This window comes from Aphis gossypii, chromosome 2 (genome assembly GCF_020184175.1).
Source record: "Aphis gossypii isolate Hap1 chromosome 2, ASM2018417v2, whole genome shotgun sequence".
Lineage (NCBI taxonomy): Eukaryota > Metazoa > Arthropoda > Insecta > Hemiptera > Aphididae > Aphis > Aphis gossypii.
The window spans coordinates 43310483-43331143 of record NC_065531.1 but is presented as its reverse complement, the minus strand read 5'-3'; the positions used below and the strand labels follow the sequence as shown (position 1 = coordinate 43331143).

General features: G+C 29.0%; 2 protein-coding genes across 2 annotated transcripts; both read right to left on the bottom strand.

The window, feature by feature from the left end:
- Nucleotides 1–7197: 7197 nt before the first annotated feature.
- Nucleotides 7198–13625, bottom strand: LOC126549794 (uncharacterized). Its single transcript, XM_050200171.1, has 11 exons — nucleotides 12868–13625; nucleotides 12468–12677; nucleotides 11921–12263; nucleotides 11664–11861; nucleotides 11328–11524; nucleotides 11075–11214; nucleotides 9682–9765; nucleotides 9410–9490; nucleotides 8574–8882; nucleotides 7758–7995; nucleotides 7198–7420 (listed from the first exon to the last, which is right to left on the bottom strand). Exons 1-11 carry the CDS (start codon nucleotides 12921–12923, stop codon nucleotides 7198–7200), a joined length of 2079 nt encoding a protein of 692 aa, XP_050056128.1. The 5' UTR covers nucleotides 12924–13625.
- A 1280-nt stretch (nucleotides 13626–14905) lies between these two features.
- On the bottom strand, nucleotides 14906–16639 carry LOC114126468 (tigger transposable element-derived protein 6-like). The gene has a single exon (XM_050200169.1). It carries the CDS (start codon nucleotides 16502–16504, stop codon nucleotides 14906–14908), a length of 1599 nt encoding a protein of 532 aa, XP_050056126.1. The 5' UTR covers nucleotides 16505–16639.
- Nucleotides 16640–20661: the final 4022 nt, after the last annotated feature.

Here is a 20661-nt window from a genome sequence, read left to right as displayed (position 1 = left end):
AATAAATCCGTGCAAAATGCCAACACGAGTAAAAGGATACAATACGACTTGCAGTATCACTTTTGAGATGGTCGCGGAAAAAAAGGCGACAAAAATAACGGCCGCCGAACACCACACGAGACGCACGGGCGAACGATGGTGAGCGTAGGACTAGCTAATTATTGACGGCGACGACTTTGCCAAGGTCAATGACCGCGCGAGATGCGCTGTCTCGCGGACCGGTTGTCGCACGGCGTAACAGTAGCGGCTGGAAGGGGCAAGTTCGAACAAGTATGGAACGGACATTCGGACAAAAATATTTTAAAAAGATTAGATTTAGACCATTATCCGATGTTAAACATAACGTGCTACGATAAGTATTTTAATAAAATTTCTATATTCAGTTTGAAAATTAGGCAATAAGGAAATAATTTTCGAAGTAGATATCGGTACATATAATAAAACAGGAAGGCTACTTAATTTAGTAGAGACCCATGATATAATATGTAAAAAGAAACACCATACTACGTATGCGCATGATCCGAGAATGGATGTCAAGTATACTAAATGTATATTTGATTATGTGATACGGAAACAGCGATATGAAAATTTAATAAAACATTTCTAAACACAAAATATATAAACAATAACAATAAAAGTAGTAATAAAACAAAAACAACGGTTACATTAATAATCAAAATACGAACGTAAAATTTCTTTTTCAGAAATTCATAATTCTATAAATTACAAATCAACTCTACGAAATAAATAATAACCAATAATGGATAGAATGGAGCAATTAGCTTCGGCAATATCGTTTAAATAGAAACGCAATTTCATATTAATCCAACACAGGGAGAATGGCATAATTACACAGCTTGTTTTGATTTTCATATAGTTACCGCTAATGAAATATACTCGTACCTTACGAGGATGAAACTATATTGGAAATGATTGAGGCAGCCAAAAGATTTTTGTATGATATGGCGTTAGACAGAGAATTTGGTGAACCATACTGTTATGAATTAAACTATTACCTCGAAATAATACAGAATCCACGAGATATATTGAATTACAGTAGATAAATGTATGTCTAGAATGAATTGATCAGGTAAAACGAAGTGGTTGGGGCTGTACGAAACACCTATCGACATAACATTTGACATATGATCGATGGGGTGGATTCTATGGCATCCCCAATGAGTAAAGAGTGATCAAGTAAACGTATTAATCAATTAGGGTTGTTGTCAATGTGGACGACCGTACTTTAAATGATTAGTATGTCATTCCATGGGCAGCGAATCTTGATTGAGTAAATAAAATAAAAAAAAAAAAAAACATACAAACTGGAATGATAATAAATATATATATATACACTTAGATTTAAGAAAACATACTGTACGAATAAGTTACTATTGGGACATGGAAATAAATTTGAATTGTGGGGAACTTTATAGATTTTGTACTACTAAAATATTATAATAAGTAAAAAAAAAAATATTATTTGTATTAATTAATTTACCATATAAGAAACTATTGTAATCAACACATTATACTAACCACATATTTATTGAATTATCAAATCAATTATAATCACTATATTGTATTATTTACTAACACTATATTTTATTATAATCACAATTATAAATTATAAGAAAACTAACCAACATATTTAAAACATAGAATTATATAACCAAATATTTAATCTAACCATATAATCATTAATTATATTATAATCAAAATATTTAATCAAACTATTTAACCATTTGTAAGTGTAATCAATCCATATTTAATCAAAACTATACATACAACATATACATCATATATTCATATTATATAACGAAAATACTTTAAATGTAAAAGCATACAGAGAATTGTAATGTATGTCTTAATTCAATGACTTGTAATCGATTATTGTAAACACTATAACATTGTAATAATTTGTAACTTAACCATTTTGTACTGAACTTTGAAAGATTTCTGTCTTTGAGACATAAACCTTTTTTTTCGTGGGGAGGTGCAACGCTCTGATACTTATATTAAATATAATATATGAATTATATACCATAGCCAACAATAACCTAACATTGGGGGTGCAACAGACACTTTTTGATGAGGGTGTAACATTATTCTTATAATTGGATTCTAAAAGTGAGCAGGTGATATCAAGTACAGATTTTCCTAACCGTGAACGATTAACACATTAACGTAGCAATTGTCGATCATCAGCGGCGGCGGAACGGCGTGAGAACGCTAGCCGCAACGAAAATACTATATTATAACAATTATATTATGCGGCGGCATCGTGCAGGGTCAAAGGCAGATCATCGCACGTACGCTTGCCACCCGGTAGAATAATATAGAAATATAATTACCACCCGATAGAATAATATAGATGTCAAAATGACGCACGTCGGCGTTCAGATAACGCAAAGCGTGGGAAGAAGCGGATGCAGGTGCAGATGACCATCAGGGATCTGAAGGTACCGCGGGAGTCCCTGGACGATATATAAGGGGGCCCAGATTAGGCACAATTCAGACGTGATCCACCAGAGTTAGCGCAAGCACCTTCACGTCACCCAGTTTAATATTTTATGTCTCCTGGACTTAGAATATTTTTCACAAGTTTTATTAAATTAAATAATTGGACTTAGAATAATTTTAAATAAAAAACACTTAGAATAATTTCGAGAGTTCAATTATTTCACAAAACCTTTTCCAAATCGACATCATTCAACTGATTGTACGTGGCACGTTACAGCTTGAATCAGAGTCAGCTGAATTACTTGCATTGCAAGTTTCTTCTGGTTGAAACGTTGATTCTATAACAGGATCTATTGAAATATCTTTTAAAACATCCACGGTTAGAAATTCATCTTCATCAAGTTCACAGTTACTGCAATTTGAATTGCACCTCATCAAACTATACGTACATATGTGTCCGAAACAGCATCGAAATGTCCTAGCTGTTGGGTTCCTGTTGTATCTAAAACAACAAACAAAATAATTAAATTTAATGATATTTATGTATTAATCTTATTATCTACTTGATTTGTAAAGTTAAAATTTTAATAAATTACAAAATCTTTTTTTGATATTTGCATAATATTAAACGAATTTAATAAAATATAGTTAAGTTCTTTTAAGACATTTACTCCAGACAGCAATATACCACTAAACATTGTTTTTTAATTTTTCTAGTCCCCAAAATGTAAAATGATGTTTTAAGTTTATTTTTTTACTGTAAAATTTAAAAAAAAAAAATTTTAAATTTTATGATTTTTATGTTAAGTTCTTAAAAACTATAAAAATTAGATTAGAATATAATTAGTTATGAATTAGGTTAATATTTGAAAAAAATTATTAATCCGTACCAATAATAGTTTATTAATAGTATTTTTGAAATTATTTATTTTTAAAACCCCATATGAGATAAAGATATAAATATTGAATGTTTAATAAATTTATTTGTTACATACATACCCATTTTTTTTGTCGCATTATTGAAAATAAATTTTCTAAAGCGTCTTGCGTTAATTTGTTGGTCATCAAAAAGTAATCTTTATTAGTACTAGAGCTCACTGTTTCTAATTTTTCTGACTTATAAAGTTGACTTATAGCGTTTGTTGTCCATACGATTCCCACAAAACAAGGAGGAGTAGTAATGTTTTTTGTTTTATGGCATATTTTTGTGGCATTTTTGAATAACTTGTTTGCGTTTTCTAAGTTCTCCAACACTTGTGGGTTGCGGTCACACATAGGTTTTCTGTTTGGGTTCGGGTCGTATAAATTTTTGCTATTGGCAGAATCAAACATATTGTTTACTATGTCAATGAAGTATGCAGTATCAAGAGCAGTTAGTGATTTTAACTCTGTGGTGGCGACACAAGTTTTAATAGCGGCTGATACAGAATGACTCAGCAGTTGAATGGCCATTTTGCAGTTCATTTTTTGAAACGGATTCGGGTGAAAGTGTACCGGAGTAATTTTAATCATAGAGCGTGCAATGTTTTTGGAATCAATATCATATGCAGCTCTAATATCTTTTAATGAAGCAATTTTATTATTATTAAAAACAAAGTCACCATTTAACAAATTGTTTCTTATGCTCTTTACTAGGTGTGGCATGTCGTAAATCAAAAATATTTTTATATTAGACAACATTGTCCACGGTTGATCTTCTGTACCTCCGAGTAGTGTATACATTCGTCGATTCTGTGTACCCTGATCGCATATAATACACGTTGGTAATAAACCAATGTTTAATATTTGTTTAATACATTCTTCAACAATTGTAACTAAATTGTTTCCTTTAACGCCACTGCCCGTAAAGAAAAATAAAGGTATCTTCCATTTTGCGTAAAGACCACAAACCATTATAACCAAAGCATGTGAACCAAGTTTATTTGTACGACCCAATGTTCCTAAATCCTCGAACCCCTCAATTTCATCCAACACCTTATTGTATTCTATAGTTTTCATAATAGATATTTCGTCGAGTAATATTGCACATTTTTTTTCCTGTTTGTTCATATTTGAAATTTTTAATTTAATTTGTTCCATGTACTTTTTAGGAAATCCGGTAGAAAAATTAATTGAATTAAGCCAACGTCTAACAGTACTTTCTGCCGGTAAAATGATACCATTTGTTCGCATAAATTTATAGGTAGATGGTGACTTATAGTATAACGATAAAGCAATTTTTTTTTCGGATGTTAACCAAGATTTACGTTTTTTATGCAATAATTGCATTGAAATTAAAGCTTTAGAGTTAGTTGACGGAAACTTAGCATTTTCAAAAAAACTGTGGACATTAATTTCTTTATGTTTATTTTTTTCATTTGCTTTTTTTAGTGAAGTAATAATAGCGCGTTTTTGTTTGAGTAATTTTCTCATGTTTTGCAACTTATTTTTTAAAATATTATTTTTTGCAGCAATTTTTGTCGGACTATTTATTATTACTTCATTATTAGATCTAGCTAATGATTTATGAGGACTCGGTAGATCGATTAATTGCGATACCCAATTTTTCGTATTGGGGGAAATTGTTAATAACTCAGGAGTTTTGTTGAAAATTGAAAAATTTGGAGACGATGTTTTTAAATGTGAGCTGCTGTATGTATATTTAGGTGTTAAAACTTTAAGCTTTTCAGGTGTAAATAATACATTTTCTAAAAAAAAAAAAAAAAATGATTATTTTGATGTTAACTTATAAATGTAAAATGGGTACATTTATTTTGAAATATATTTTGTATTATTTAATATAATATGATTATGCATGTGTAATGTATTGTGTATTATTGACATTTAACTTACGTATTGTATTAACTAAATCATAAATTAATAATAATAATTAAATCATAAAATCATAAACCAACTATTAGATTCTGAATGGAGTGAAGAATGTATTGATTTTACAATGATATATGTTTTTTTTTTTTTGTGTGTCTGTGTACAGCATAACTAGTCGAAATAATGCTCCAATTTCAAACTATGGGGGTGGTTTCCGATGTAAAAGTGAATATCCTTGGTGCATTATAGAGGTAAAAAGTTAACATTTTCCAACAGTTTTCAAAAAAATCGAGAAAAACAAAAAAAAAAAATGACGGAAAAACTGGAATTTTTACGCAAAACCAGTTTTCGTCAAAATCGAATTTTTTATTTAGCTATAACTCAAAAACTAATCGATGTAAATACTTGAAATTTTCACTAAATGTTTATATTAGCGTTTTCCATACACAGTTAAATTTTCAAAGAATTTCGACATTTTTTGAACTGAAATTTTTCAATTTTTCTAAGTATTTTTTTTTTTAAATAACGATAAAAATTTTTTGGCTGACCAGAAAATCTTGAAAATTTAATACAAGGTTTCTTATAAGTTGTTCTTAAAGTGCTAAAAAACAAATCGGAAATTGTTAGTCACAATTTTTTTTATAAGTACTTAAAGTTCGAATTTATACGAAATATGTCAAAATTGCGAAAATTTGCAAGTAATTTTGTGGTTGGAAAATCGTAAAAATTTTTCTTCAAATATCTGTAAAAAAAACTCTACCGGATTCAGACAAAATATTTTTATGAGTGTTTGAAATTTAAATTTTTACAAAATCGCGTTAAATAACGGTTTAGCCTCAAACGATTTTTGATATTTGTTGTAATTCAAATAGTATAAGTCGTAAATACTTAAAAAATTTACCAGTTATTTAGATTGTCATATTCTTTACGTGATTTGATTTTCAAAATATTTTGACTTTTTTTGAGCTATTTATAGACAAATGAAATTTTCAATTTTCCTAAGAATTTTTTTTTGAAGTGTCGATAAAATTTTTTTGGCCCCATCAAAATACTTGAAAATGTTATACAAAGTTCCTCATATGTTATTCTTATAGTGATTAAAAAATTATAAGAATACATAGGCACAATTTTTTTTTTATTAGCATTTGAAGTTCAAATTTTGACATGACGAAAATCCGTTAAAATATTATAAATATTTGCAAATTATTTTGTAGGTATAATTCATAAAAATGTTTGTATAGGTAGCTAAGAGTTGAAAATTTAATACAAGATTTTTCATAAGTTTAGCTTACAATAATTATAAAAGAACTTAAATTTTGGTGTATTCAGGCCATTAAAACATAAACCACCTTTTTCACCAACTGGAAATTATATCCTAGGCTGACAAATCATCTTCGTTCAGAATCGTTTTTCGTATACAATGATACCTATCATTGCATTCAAATTTAACCTACCCTAGTCATGGTCCACCCCACCCCCTAATGTACAGCAGAACGGTACCCACTTGCTCGCTTTTTATTAACACGTTCACTGCGGATCATATTACAATACACATTCAAATGTGCGGGAGTAATTCAAGGTTGTTTTTTCGTTGACGCCAATTGGCGTCATCCGCACCACATACACTTTGCTTTTATCTGACGCTGATTGACGCCAATTGGCGTCATAGCAAATTTGTTATGCTAGGTATACCAAACAGTTACTCATAAGTCATAACTATCATACCAAATTGTTACTTTATTACTTATTATTTTACAATGCAATTAAATTACTAAATAACTAAAAGTAAATATGTACTTCTAATTTAACAAAATGAAAACATTTTTGTTCCTTATTATTTTAAAATAAAAATGAACACGTTATTATAATTAAAAAAAAAATGGAAACTGACTATTTAATATTTTTTATTTACTATTTTATTTTAAACTATTTATGGAAATTTTCGAAACATGGTTGATGACAAAGACTGGGCTTTTCCGGACAGCTTGGACAGAAGTATGTTGTATCTTTTCTTATCCCTTTAGAATAACACAGATGACATCTTTTTCTGTTAGGTCTTCCAGATTTTCCAACATCGTGAATTTTTGGGAAATGATTAGTATGTGATACTGAAAAAGATCTAGGTTTTGGATGTTTGGGCAAAAGCTCACTGAGTATTGATAATCGAAAATCATACAATGATATTTTAGGTCCGGCGTGATATTGATTATATAAATAAAATGAATTCATCAATAACATTTGTATATATGTATACCAATTTTTTTATACCAACGGATTGTTTTTCTAGTAAATGGATAATAGCTATGCATTTGGTCTTGCCGATCAATTCCACTCATAAAACGGTTATAATTTGAGATAGGTTCAGGTTTAAATTGTTCTTTACCGTTTCGGTTTTTGGTAAGAATTAAATTATTTTTAAATTCGGTGGAAATATAACAACATCTCTCTTATCTTTCCACTTTCCAATCATAACAGCTTGAGAGTACCTGGCAACGGTTTCACCTTTTTTTAATTTTGACTCTACAACATCCTGTGGTGTATTTTTTCTGTTCAATCTTAATGTTCCAGTACAAAACGTTTTTTTTTCAATTAATTTGGAGGCTAAATCAAAACTATTGTAGAAATTGTCCATGTATAATGCATGGCCGTTATTCAGCTTTTCGGACATTAAATGCAAAACCACATTAGCTGCATGACCTTTTCCTCCCAAGTCATCGAGTACTCCTACATAAACGGCAAATTTTAATACCAATCCATGAGGTTCCGTAAGCATGTATAATTAATTCCATATTTATGGCGTTTATTTTGAATGTATTGACGAAACTGGAGACGGCCTCTCCATAACACCATGGACTCATCAAGTGAGAGTTCCTTTTTGGGATAATATATGGTATTCATTTTGTTATTGAAATATGTAATTAAAGGTCTAATTTTATATAAGCGATCCTCAGGTAGGTTTTGATTATTAGTTTCAATATTTGTTGCAAAATGAAAACATCTTAATAAATTTAAAAATCTATCACGACTCATATAATTTGAAAAGCATGAAAAGTTGAAAAGGTGATGTGTTTTCCAATAGTCATTCAATCTGTTGAGTTTTATGGTACCAGTGTGAATTATCAATGCAATAAATGTTAACATTTCGTCTTTATCTGTTGGTTTCCAATCAGAGATACGAGAACGTGGTGCACTACCAACACGTAAAAACTCGATTTCAGCATAATTATTCGTTTCATCAACCAATAGTTTTATAAAATGTTCATCGAATAGCATAAAAAAATAATCTATAGGATTTATTTTGCCTTCTATCGGAACAAGCAATTCGTTTCGTTTTATAAAAGGAAAATTAGATAATTCAATTTCCTCCTCTTGCCAGTCACCGTCATTATTAGTATTTGTTGATGATTGAGTATTTGCACTTGATATATTATTCGCGATCTCAGTATCACTCTCAAAATCGTCAGACACTTGTTCAGTATTTTCAAATTCATATTCACTACCAGAATCGGAAAAATCATAATTTTCGTCACTATCAGAGTTAAAAAGCATCTGCTCAATTTGTTGTTCATAATTTCGATTCATACTGCATAACCGTTTTGGTCGAGATGGACCTGATTTATTCAATGTATTATCCATGTTTATAAAATAAGTAATACGAAAGTAAACGAAATAAAAAAAAAATCGTTCAAAAGAAATAAAATGTATATAATTTAACTATAAAATGTATAAAAACAATACAATGTGAATACGTACGTGTTTCATCAACGACCAACGATGGAAAAATGATTGCAACGATAGTGAATTTCTTGAAAATACCGATAATTAACTTGATAAAGGAATAGTAAACATCCCAAAATAAAATAAAAATATTATAGACTAAAAATAGAAATATCGATGTGCGATTGCACACACGTATTAACTAATATCTATAGATAACGCTGACCGAAAATGAGGTTTTTGATTGTAACGCGGACTAAATTATAGTGTATTGAAAAATAGTGTGCGGATGACGCCATTTGGCGTCATCCGCATATGTGAACCATGCTAAATGACGCCAATTGGCGTCATCCGCAGTGAACGTGTTAATTAACTATCCTTAATATTTAAAAAAAAATTATGTATATGGAATTATACTTACGTTCAACCATTTCTACTGTTCTTTTTTGAGATTTTGTAGGCGTCGTATTAATTGTCTCGTTAACTGATATGTGTGCATCAGCTATATTAACAATCAACATAACAGTAAACATATTGCATGGGCTCTAAACTAGAATTATAACATTTTACACTGTCTATACATTAGATACAACATGGTTGGATTGTTGGGTATCCTTTACCTATATACGTTGTAATCGTTGTATAGAGTAAAAGTGTTTATTATATTTTTGTCATGAACAAATTTGTACTTACCTTTAAAATTATCTTGTTCTACTTCTACTGTATTCCAAGACCAAGTTTTTGGGGATCTTATGACTTCGGTAGTTTCTTCCATTTCTAGTAAATTTATATAGGTATTTAAAAAAATACTTGTTATTAGTTATAGTTGTTACTCAAAAGCGAATCATTATAAATACTTGAAATTTTCACCAAATGTTTATATTTGTGTTTTATATACATAATATATTAATATCTAATATCGTATTGGGATGTCTATAGGGTATAGGCTATTCATTATTTTGGTACTAATTTAAACAAATAAATATTATTAGAACATATTTTCGATTCATTATCTTCATTTTAGATTCTGAGCGGTACGACAAATGCATTAATCTTACAATGATGGGTAGGTATACTTATTTTATTTTATTTTTGTGTCATCAACGATTGGATGACGGTTTGTAGAAACAGTGGTAATACAATAAATATATTAAAATTAAATTGTTTGAACGCAGTATTTGTATTGGTCATAACTCATAATCAAGGCCAGATATGGGGGGTCCAAGGGGTCCAGACCCCTTGAAATTCCTTAAATATTTTACAAATGTTTAAAATTATTTTTAGTGCCAACATAAATATTTTCAGTCATAAATGGTTTAAACTCCAATTACATTAACTATTGTCTGTTTTCACAACATCACTGTTTTGTATCATAATATTATATTAAAATATTATTATAGCGCCTAATAATCGATTATTTGTTACTGCAGATGGACCTAATTGCAATAAAATTTTAAATTATAATGTATAATATGTTTCGGACACCCCCTCCCCCAAAAAAAAAAAAATTATCTGCATACGGTCTTAATCGTAATATTTGATGTTGTCCGATACGAATCATTAATTATTTTGTAAAATAACTAGGTATTTATTGATAATAAATGATAGAAAAAAAAATGTTTTATAGTTGATGCGTAAAATCGTAATAGCCCACGAGGACAATATTCGGTAACGAGTATACACATCATTGTTGTCATATGTGGGCTGACATAGTTCGCTCTATTAATTACTTGTTGGATAAAAATTACGATCAGACATGACAAAATAGATATATTTTGTCATGCGATCAGATTCATATATTAAGATCAAAATATGTCATTCATAAAAATGACTATATACGATATAGCGAGTAGCGCGTCTAGCGCGTCGTGCCACTGTCGCTAAAATGACTGGCGACTGCAGCGATCACAACGTTACACGCCAGTACTAATTACGCGCCGACAGCGCTCTACAGCGTTACACGACATTTATCGTGCCGTCGACCGTCCAGTGAGCAATCTATAGTATTTATAATCAATGTTAATAATATGTATATATTAATATTATGTTTACTAAAGTAGTATGTTAAAATATTCAATCTATTTACCTAAGAACCGCCAAAGATTTGGATGAACAACATTAAATTTTTCTTTTAATGTGTTGTGAAATGATTCCACATTGTTGTTGGTTCTGACTGGTAACCCATGTACTGAAAATACTTCAGGACCTTTCAATCTTAACCAAAATCTGTATAATATATTATAAATTGTTTAAAAATTTTAACTATTAAGATCAATATTTAAATCTTTGAATAATATATAAAAATAAAATTATTTTTAGAATTATTTTTAGATACTTACCTTGAGAAATAATTGAAAAAAGAATCCAAGCGCACATTATTGTCTCTAGCATATTGTTTAATAGATTGAAATCCTTCATCAATTTTATCAGGCGGTAACAGAGCCAACGATGCACACATTTTTAGACACAATTTGGCCTGAGTGTTGTTTTTAATGTAAGAGGTTAATCGCATTTTCTTAACATTTTTTACCAAGCTCTATAAGTTAATATATTATATTGTATTATTGTGTATATGATCCATGTTATAAGGGTCTAGTATAAATAATAATTAATAGTAAACCTAAGCAAAAAACAACTTAAAATGTTAGTTTATACCTAAATAAAAATGTACATACTTGAACATAGTGAAACCAGCATTCATTTTTTTCAGCATCTCCGTAAACTGCCTGAATTGCATTATGCAGTGCTATTTCATAATCGGTCATTATTTTCCTTGGGACCAAATAAGGAAATATTGTCTTACAGTGATTCAATAATGCAGTATAAGAAGCTTCAGTTTTTGATTCCATCATAGCGTACATAATGGGAATAGACTAAAAAAGTAATAAATAAGATATATATTACCAAGAATATATTATGTACTGTTACTTACATGATTTTGTACCATCACATGCATAATAAATAATTGTCTACATTCCGGTCGGGATGGTACCACTTTAAAGGTAGCGTCAGCGTGTATACTTGTTGCGCCTTGCCGAACAATTTGGCGAATGAGGTCCAAACAACCAAACATAACGGAGTATTTTCCTTGCTCATCAATCACACGATCCAGAAAAAATGATTGCTCGCAGCATACATATCTTTCTGGGTTAATTTCCAAAAAGTCGGCTAATTCATGAAGAGTTGATGGTAATGGGGGTACGACCTTATGGCGTGCCTGTCTCGTGGAAGATTCAGCATCAGGCCAAGAATATAATACTGCAGCTTCTTCATTCCTTAAAATTTAACAATTTATTGATCTCTAGTATTTAAGTAATATATAATAATTATTAAGCAACGGGAACATGACAACACCTACATCTCATTATTATTAATGTATTACTAATATAAGCTATTATTATAGCTTCGGGTTATAGGAAAACAATTTAAATTATTATTATTATTTTTAATTATTTGGTACTTATTAGAAGTTAATGTACCTCATACTTTCTTCATCGTATATTAAACGAAGTTTTTTGGTCTCTTTTTGAGAGCGTTTAACTAAAATAGCTCTAAAACTTTTTTTTAAATGTTCATCCTTATGCGACTGTTCAAATGGTTCATGTGTATGCCTTTCAATTGTTTCTACAGTTCCATTTTGTAAAATTGTTGCTGAACCTTTGCAGTAGCGTGTTTTACAGAGTAAATATCTATAAATGTAAAAAATGTACTCAAAAACTGCAATTAACTATTATGGTTTACCAGACAAGTAAAATGTATTAAAAATATTTCAAATGCTTATTCCGAATACAAAAAAAGTATTCAAAACGATGTTTTAAATATTTTTCTAAATATTCGGAATACTATCCAAGTCTGTTATTTACTTTTATTATAACTTACCTAATTCCTTTCCGCATTCCTCCATTGAATTTATATACAAATCCTTCGTGATTCATTTTGATTGTATAATATAAATGTCAGTAAATTAATTAATTAATTTAATTATGTCTCAAAAAGACAAAAGTTAAATAAGAATAGGACCGCAAAAAAATCAACTTTACACAAGCTTGACCAAAAGAATAATCGTTCTTTGTTCTAGCTTAAATTTGAATTCCTGGTAGCTATTTTAGTATTAAGAATGTTCAATGCTACCTACCATCCAATAAATATAATATTTACTAAAATATGGGAGGTAATAGATTTTATAAGCATCTTCAATCACGTATTTTAACTTAAATAAATAATATTTTATGGTGTAATTCGGTAATAGCGAATTAATGACAAGTTTCGACTATATTTTATTCATCAAACATAATGATAGAAATCGCGGATCGACCAACGTAATTTGAACTTATTTTACATTTTTTTTTTTTTTTATTATTACAAATAATCGATTGAATTTATCTAAGAAACAGCATACCTAAAGTACCTTTGCATATTTAATAGGTACATACATAATATGGTATACTAAATAATATTTTTAACATGCCACTTCTAACCGATTTAAATATCATAAATTTTCCATTTTTACCCCAATTAACTTCTTTAGGGACTAAATGATGATCATACATTTGTTATTATTTGCATAGTTACATAACCTAGTAAATATACTAAATTTAAAAAAAATCGACCTAAAAGGTTAGGGGAGGGGTAGTATCAGGGGGTACATTTGTGCATAATATGCGGTGATTTCTAATTCTAATATACATTATATAATATTGGTAATTATTATATATATATATATATATATGATATAATAATAATAATTTATAATATTATTATTTGGTATTATAAATATTATATTATATACCATTCAATTTTTTTAGTTTTTAGAGCATTTTTCACAATTTGTTAATAAAACAATTTTTTTTTATTATAAACAACAACACTATACATAATATATTTTAACAAAATTATTATACTTTTAAAAATACAATATTATAATTTTCAGCTAAAATAAACATAGTTATGTAGAATATGAACTTCTTTGGCAAAATTGTAAATTGTAAATTTTTTTTTAGATACCACTTCTTGGAGAGTCATTCCAAAAAATTTAGACTCCAAGTTTAAGATTTGGTTAACCATTTTTTTTCTTTTATAGATGACAAACAACTTGGTTACTGAGATGTTTTACTATTCCTTTTGTTTTTTTACTAGTGTTATGAAAACGACGACGAAATGTAGCCTGAGGTACATTGAACTGTTTGGAGGCTTTAAGTATCCCATTTGTTTATTTTGTACAATCATGAGTCAATATAGCTTTCTTCGTAGGTACTTTGTTCCGACCATGTTTGTCGTTCAGCCATTCAAGTTTTCTTGTAAAAATGATTAAAAAACATGTTGATAACACACAAAATACATTTTTGCTATCAAAATCTTTACTATTATGCCCACGATTAAAGATAGTACCATCTTTAATCGTGGTTATGCCAGTCCTCCTCCTATAGCATCCACGATTGATATTTTCCCGATTTTTACGGTTCTATGTTTTAATTTCCCGCTATTTATTATTCCACGTATATAATATACTCAAAAATATTATCCTGATTTGTCCAGTCCTAAGCATTATTTTCCTTACTTATTCGATTCCTGAAAAATACGGTTCCGCGTTAATACAGTAGAATCCGCTTAATTGGGGCACATTGGGCGGTGATCTATTTGTCCCCATTATCCGACTGTCCCGATTAACCGGATAACTAATAAACCGAAATTATTAAAGTGCATATATCCATACATTATAACTTTATTTAAAAAATACATACATACATACACACTTAATTCATACTTTATTTAAACATTACATATTATTATTATTATTATTATTAGCAGTTGTACATTATATTTACAATTTAGTATTATATTATATCGTAAATTAATTAGATTATTATTTTATTACATATAGATATTTATGATACATTAATTGATTAACATACTTAATTTATATTTTGTTAGGCTGCAGAAAATCGTCCATTTTTCTTTGATTTAATTTATTAAATCTTTGTTTGTTGATAAAATCTGCACAAACGTCTAGCGAAGTTGTTAGTGCATTTCCGTTTTCATTTTGCATAAAATATAGTCTTAGCTGATCAATGCACTTTTCTGCTTCTCTTGTTGTAATTTTTACGGGCTGAACGTCATCGTCATCATCATCGCTTTCTTCATTTTGCAGACTTCTTTCAGCAATTTCATCGAGAATATTATCGTAATTTTCATTTTCATTGAAGCACTGCACATCATCATCAATTTTTATAAATAACTCCCCATTTTCTACGCATTGCGCTACGTCATTTTCAATAGAAACAATAGGAGGAATAGGTAGATCAATCAGTGGTCTGAAACCGCAATGTGCAAAACAATTCTGAATCGTAACCGACGATACTTTTCTCCAGCTATCAGCGACAAATTGTATTGCTTGTAGAATGTTTATTTTAGAACTGATATCTATAGCACACGTAGTAGGAGTTACTAAATTATCTTCAATAGCCTTTAAAATGTATGTTACCAATAGTCCACGGTAATGAGTTTTTAAATTCTTAATGATCCCCATATCGAGTGGTTGAATGAGAGAAGTAGTATTTGGAGGCAGAAACTCAAGTGTGATATTTTTTAAATCTATCAAGTTTGGATGTGGTCCAGCATTATCAACGATTAATAAAATTTTCCTTGATTGTTTTCCGAGCTCTTTGTCCCAGTCTTTCAAATACGATGTAAATATTTCTGCTGTCATCCATGCATTTTTATTCGCTAAATAAGAAACAGGTAAGTTTGTTATTTTTATATTTTTAAAACATCTTGGCTTTGCGGATTTTCCAATTATCAACAGTTTTTTTTTATCTGTGCCTGCCATATTACAACAACATAAAACTGTTATACGATCCATAGCTTTTTTTGATCCTTCAAGTGTTTCGCGTTTATAGCACAAAGAACCATCCGGAGTCGCTCGGTAGAATAACCCAGTTTCATCGGCGTTATAAATGTCCTGAGGAGAAAATTTTTTAAAAATTTCCGGTAATTTAGCTAAAGACCATTCATTAGCACCGTTTGTATCAGCACTAGATTTTTCTCCGTGAAATCGCTTGAATTTAATGTTATTCCTATCCTTCCATCGACTTATCCAACCTTCTGTGGCCTTAAAATCACTATGTCCAATTTTTTCAGCAAAAAATTCAGCTTTCTGCTGTAACATGGGGCCCGAAATACGAACACCACGTTCTGTAACAGCAGAAAACCATTCGTTCATAGCTTTGTCTACTTCGGGATCTTTGCCTTCTCGTTTTCTTTTTCTGTTTACAGGTGCACTTTTGTTGTCGTTTAATTTTTCATATTGTTCACGAATAGCTATTTCATTATTTTTCAATCGGCTTAGTACCGATTTAGACGTGCCTATTAATTTCTCTAACTCACGAAGACTAGTATTATGAGGTTGAGCCTTAATTTTATCCAGTATAGAAATTTTTTCAATCAATGTTAAATCTTTACGAGACATAATATTATTAGGTACTATCACAAACTGAGAATAATAAAAACGCACACACATTAATGCACATCGACGAACGAACTTGAACTAAAGGTTTTCGATTTTGTACGTAGGCTAGTTGACTCTTATCGTGGAAATGGAAAAAAAATGATTGACATAATTGACGTAAGATATACGTACATTGCCTGTACATATACGTGCGTATATAAAATATAATAGAGCCATAAAGATTAGATAATTACAGTTTCGATAAGAAATCAGATAATTTAGGCCAAAATATCTTGTTAAACTTTTTTTTTTTGTCCCTTATAACCGATGGTTTGTCCCGGATAAACGAAGTTAAATTGTATTAAGCTTATACATCCGTTCGGGACTATGACAATTTGTCCCCATTAAGCGGTTGTCCCCTTTATGCGGTGTCCCAAATAAGCAGATTCTACTGTATTTTACTGTTTTATATTTTCCTGGGTTAATACGGTTTTGAAAAATATCATTCCAAATATATATTGTTCACCGAAAAACCCATTCCCTTATTATATCATTCTTTTGGTTTATCATTTCATGAAAATAACAATTCCAGTTTTTTTTTTCCTTTGAAATATTTTCTTGATTTACATAGCCCTCCGGTATTGCGAGCAAAGCGAACAATTTTTTTTCAGTTTGGTCCCCCTTAAAATATTTCCCTGTAACAAAAATACTACCTATCCACCTCTGCCCAGGACAAATGTTTATTTTGTCCGTGCGTAAATATGGCCCTGGTTCCCACCAACCTATAGTCCGCAGACCATACCTACCTACAAAATTTAAACACATATTTTAATTTTTTTATATACTTTCAAATTGTTAAAAAAACAACGTTTTTGTTAAAAATTATATTTTTAAATATTTTTATCCTTATAATTTTTAAGTTTTTTACTTTTTTGAATGACAACATAGTGTTTTAATTTCATATTCCAAAGCAGAATAATTTGAAATTCGAATTTAGGGCCAGTAGTTTATGAGTTATACTTATTTAAAGTTTAGACAAGCGGAGTAGTGGACAAACATTTTACGGGGTAACCCCGTACCACTCCACTCAGCGCATCTAAACTTCAAATACTTATGATTTAAAAACTACTCACCCTAAATTCGATTTTTATGTATCAAAATACTCAGAAAATTATTCTGCTTTGGAATATGAAATTAAAACTATATGTTGTCATTCAAAAAACTAAAAAAATAAAAAAATTATATGGATAAAATATATTTAAAAATGTAATGTGTTAACAAAAACGTTGTTTTTTTAACAATTTGAAAGTATATAAAAAAATATTTTCAAAAACACGAATACTTTTTGAAATAATGAGTGTTGTTTGATAAAAGAATCACCCTATATATATCATATATTTAAATATATTTCATTATGTTATAGAACATAATTACTATAATTAGTATTTTGTAAACTTAATTCATTTTACTAATTTTAATCCAATATATTATTCAAAAACATAAATCTGTATTCTAAGTAATCTTGTCACTGATGTCACGAGTGTCATCCCTTGCCCAACTTAATTAAGTCACAGTGTTCAGCATAATATTTATTATCTTATCCAGATACCTAATTATTTTATTCATTATGCCTAACACAATACTTTTGTTCTACATTTCGGGTTATGAATATTGAATACTTTATAATTGCTTTACATTATCAATTCCATAATTAAATATTGAAAACTGTTATTTATGTGTTATATAGATGACTACAATCAATCATTTTCATTATTATGGGGTGGCAGACCCAAAAACCCCAACCACCAAAAATAGTAAGCATACCAAAGTAATTAATAACATTAAATTGGTTAATTATTATTATTTTTTTTTATTTAGATAATAATGAAGAAAATCAACTCAAATCAAAACCAAAATACCTATCCAATTTATTTAAATTTTTTGAAGAGTGTAGTACATGTAAAAAAAACCACGAGGGCAAATGCCGAAAAAAAAAACAAAAAACACAAAAAGTTAATATATTATATTGGATATTTAATTTTTAATGACTTAAGCAATAATGTATTTTGTTGTTTCACCAGGATGCAATATTTGCCATAATTGGCACAAATCAAAATGTTGGTGGACAGCAGAAGAACCGGTAATTATTTTATTCAATATAACATAATATTACTTTCAATATTTTTGGCATTATAATTTGAAAATTATTATTAACTAACAACTTTATTCTTCAATACAAAAACAATCTTTAAAAATGACCAGTAACATAACTTCTAATAATTCCCTAATCTTTCCCAAATGATGTCTATCAATATATTTTAGTACTAATTTCATATATAATAAGCTATACTCTGCATGAAGTACTATGTTTGGAAATTTTAATTCTAAACTATCAATAATTACAAATTTTTAAATTCCAGAAGACCACACATAAAGATCTGCGGGACACTTTAAACATCCGGAGGAAATGTAAAGTAAGTTTTTTTTTTTACTTAACTATCACTATGCCTTATATAATATTTGAATATAATAATAATTATACTTAATTCCGTGACAATTTTTACCATGTCTTCATTTAATATATTTACCAGTGGCATATCCAGGGTAGAAGCTAAGAGGAATACAGCCCCCCTCCATCAAAATGGCAAGAAAACTTAAATTACTATTTAGAAAACTAAATAAGTAGGTAATACATGATTCATAGGCAAAATCGCAAAATACTTTGTTATCATTCAATTTGTTAGTAGTTTTCAACAAAGGTGGTTGACTTTTTGATTTTTTTTTTTTTTTTATAACTTACCTTTTATAGTTAATTACATTATCCCCATTTAAGTTAATATTTTCTTATCATGCAGAACTATCAGACAAAATGTATTCTTTCAATTGTGGTAATTTGCTAATATATTTATAATATTTAATTAAGTTAATTTTATTTCAATCTTACCTTTAAAGTTATTGAGTAAAATTTTGTTTTTGTTTACATTTAACTGAAGACAATTTAATTGAATTTACTAAACATTTCACTGTTAATATTATGAGTATAATGTAACTGAACAGTAACCTCGCCCATCTACCTCAAAAAAAAAACCCTGAAATATGAAACAAATCTGTATAAAAAATAAATAAATAATTTAACTAGAACCCTCAAACACAAATGCACTGGAAAACAAGTTTGATGTTAGGTTACTGTAACTAAAAAAATTATAGTAAATACAAAATACTATTAAATTCTTTTATAGGACACAGAACCAGAACAAGAAGATATGCAGGTTGACAAGGACGAGGATGATGAGCTAATTACATTATGAATTTAATAAAAATAACTAAATTATATTTATTTTGTGTTTTTTCTACATCCTTCATTCAACTTGGTTAATTAAAAAACAACACATTGTACTTAGGTATAAAATAAAAAAATGTTACAGTACCTGGTCTTATGATACGTTGATTACCTAGTTGCTTGTGAATGAGTTTTGCTGGTCGCAGTAGGCATGGATAATGTATACATCTATAAATAAGTAGGTACATCATTTTTAAATCTGCCTCCTCAGGGTTGTAGAACCTGATAATTAAATTGAACTATGATAAATAAATAAAATAATATTAAATAGTCATAGATAAAAATGTGTCACAAATTATGATCATTAAAAAGTACTTACCAATATAGTACAACAATGGTAATAATTGTAGACATTGTATGGTCGCTAAATTTCTAGACATAGCAAAGTTGACCATAATCAAATCGGTTACAGTTATAATGTTGGAGGTATTGGTCCAAATATATTTCATTCCGACGAAACGGTTTAAAAACAAATAATTTCTGTTCAGAATCTAAAAAATTAATCACACATGATTACAACTTATATTAATTCTTACAAAGAAAACATGATTAAAGCAATTACATTACAAATGTAAACTCACCTTGACGAAACAAGAACCAACTCGTTGTATTGACTTTTGAATGCAACAGTTACGTTGATAAATTAAACTAATCACTTGGTTATTTGATTGAACCATATTAACAAAACGGTCAAAACGTTGAAATTGTTTAAACAAAAACAGAAGTTCTAACTCATTACTCAATAACAATTTGAAAATAATTATAATTATGTACCTACTACATAGAGCATAGAGTAATAATATAAAGAGATGATCTATTATAGCACATTGCACAGTACAAAAAGTGAAGCAATTAAAAGGAATAAAACCAGTATGACCACATAAAGGAA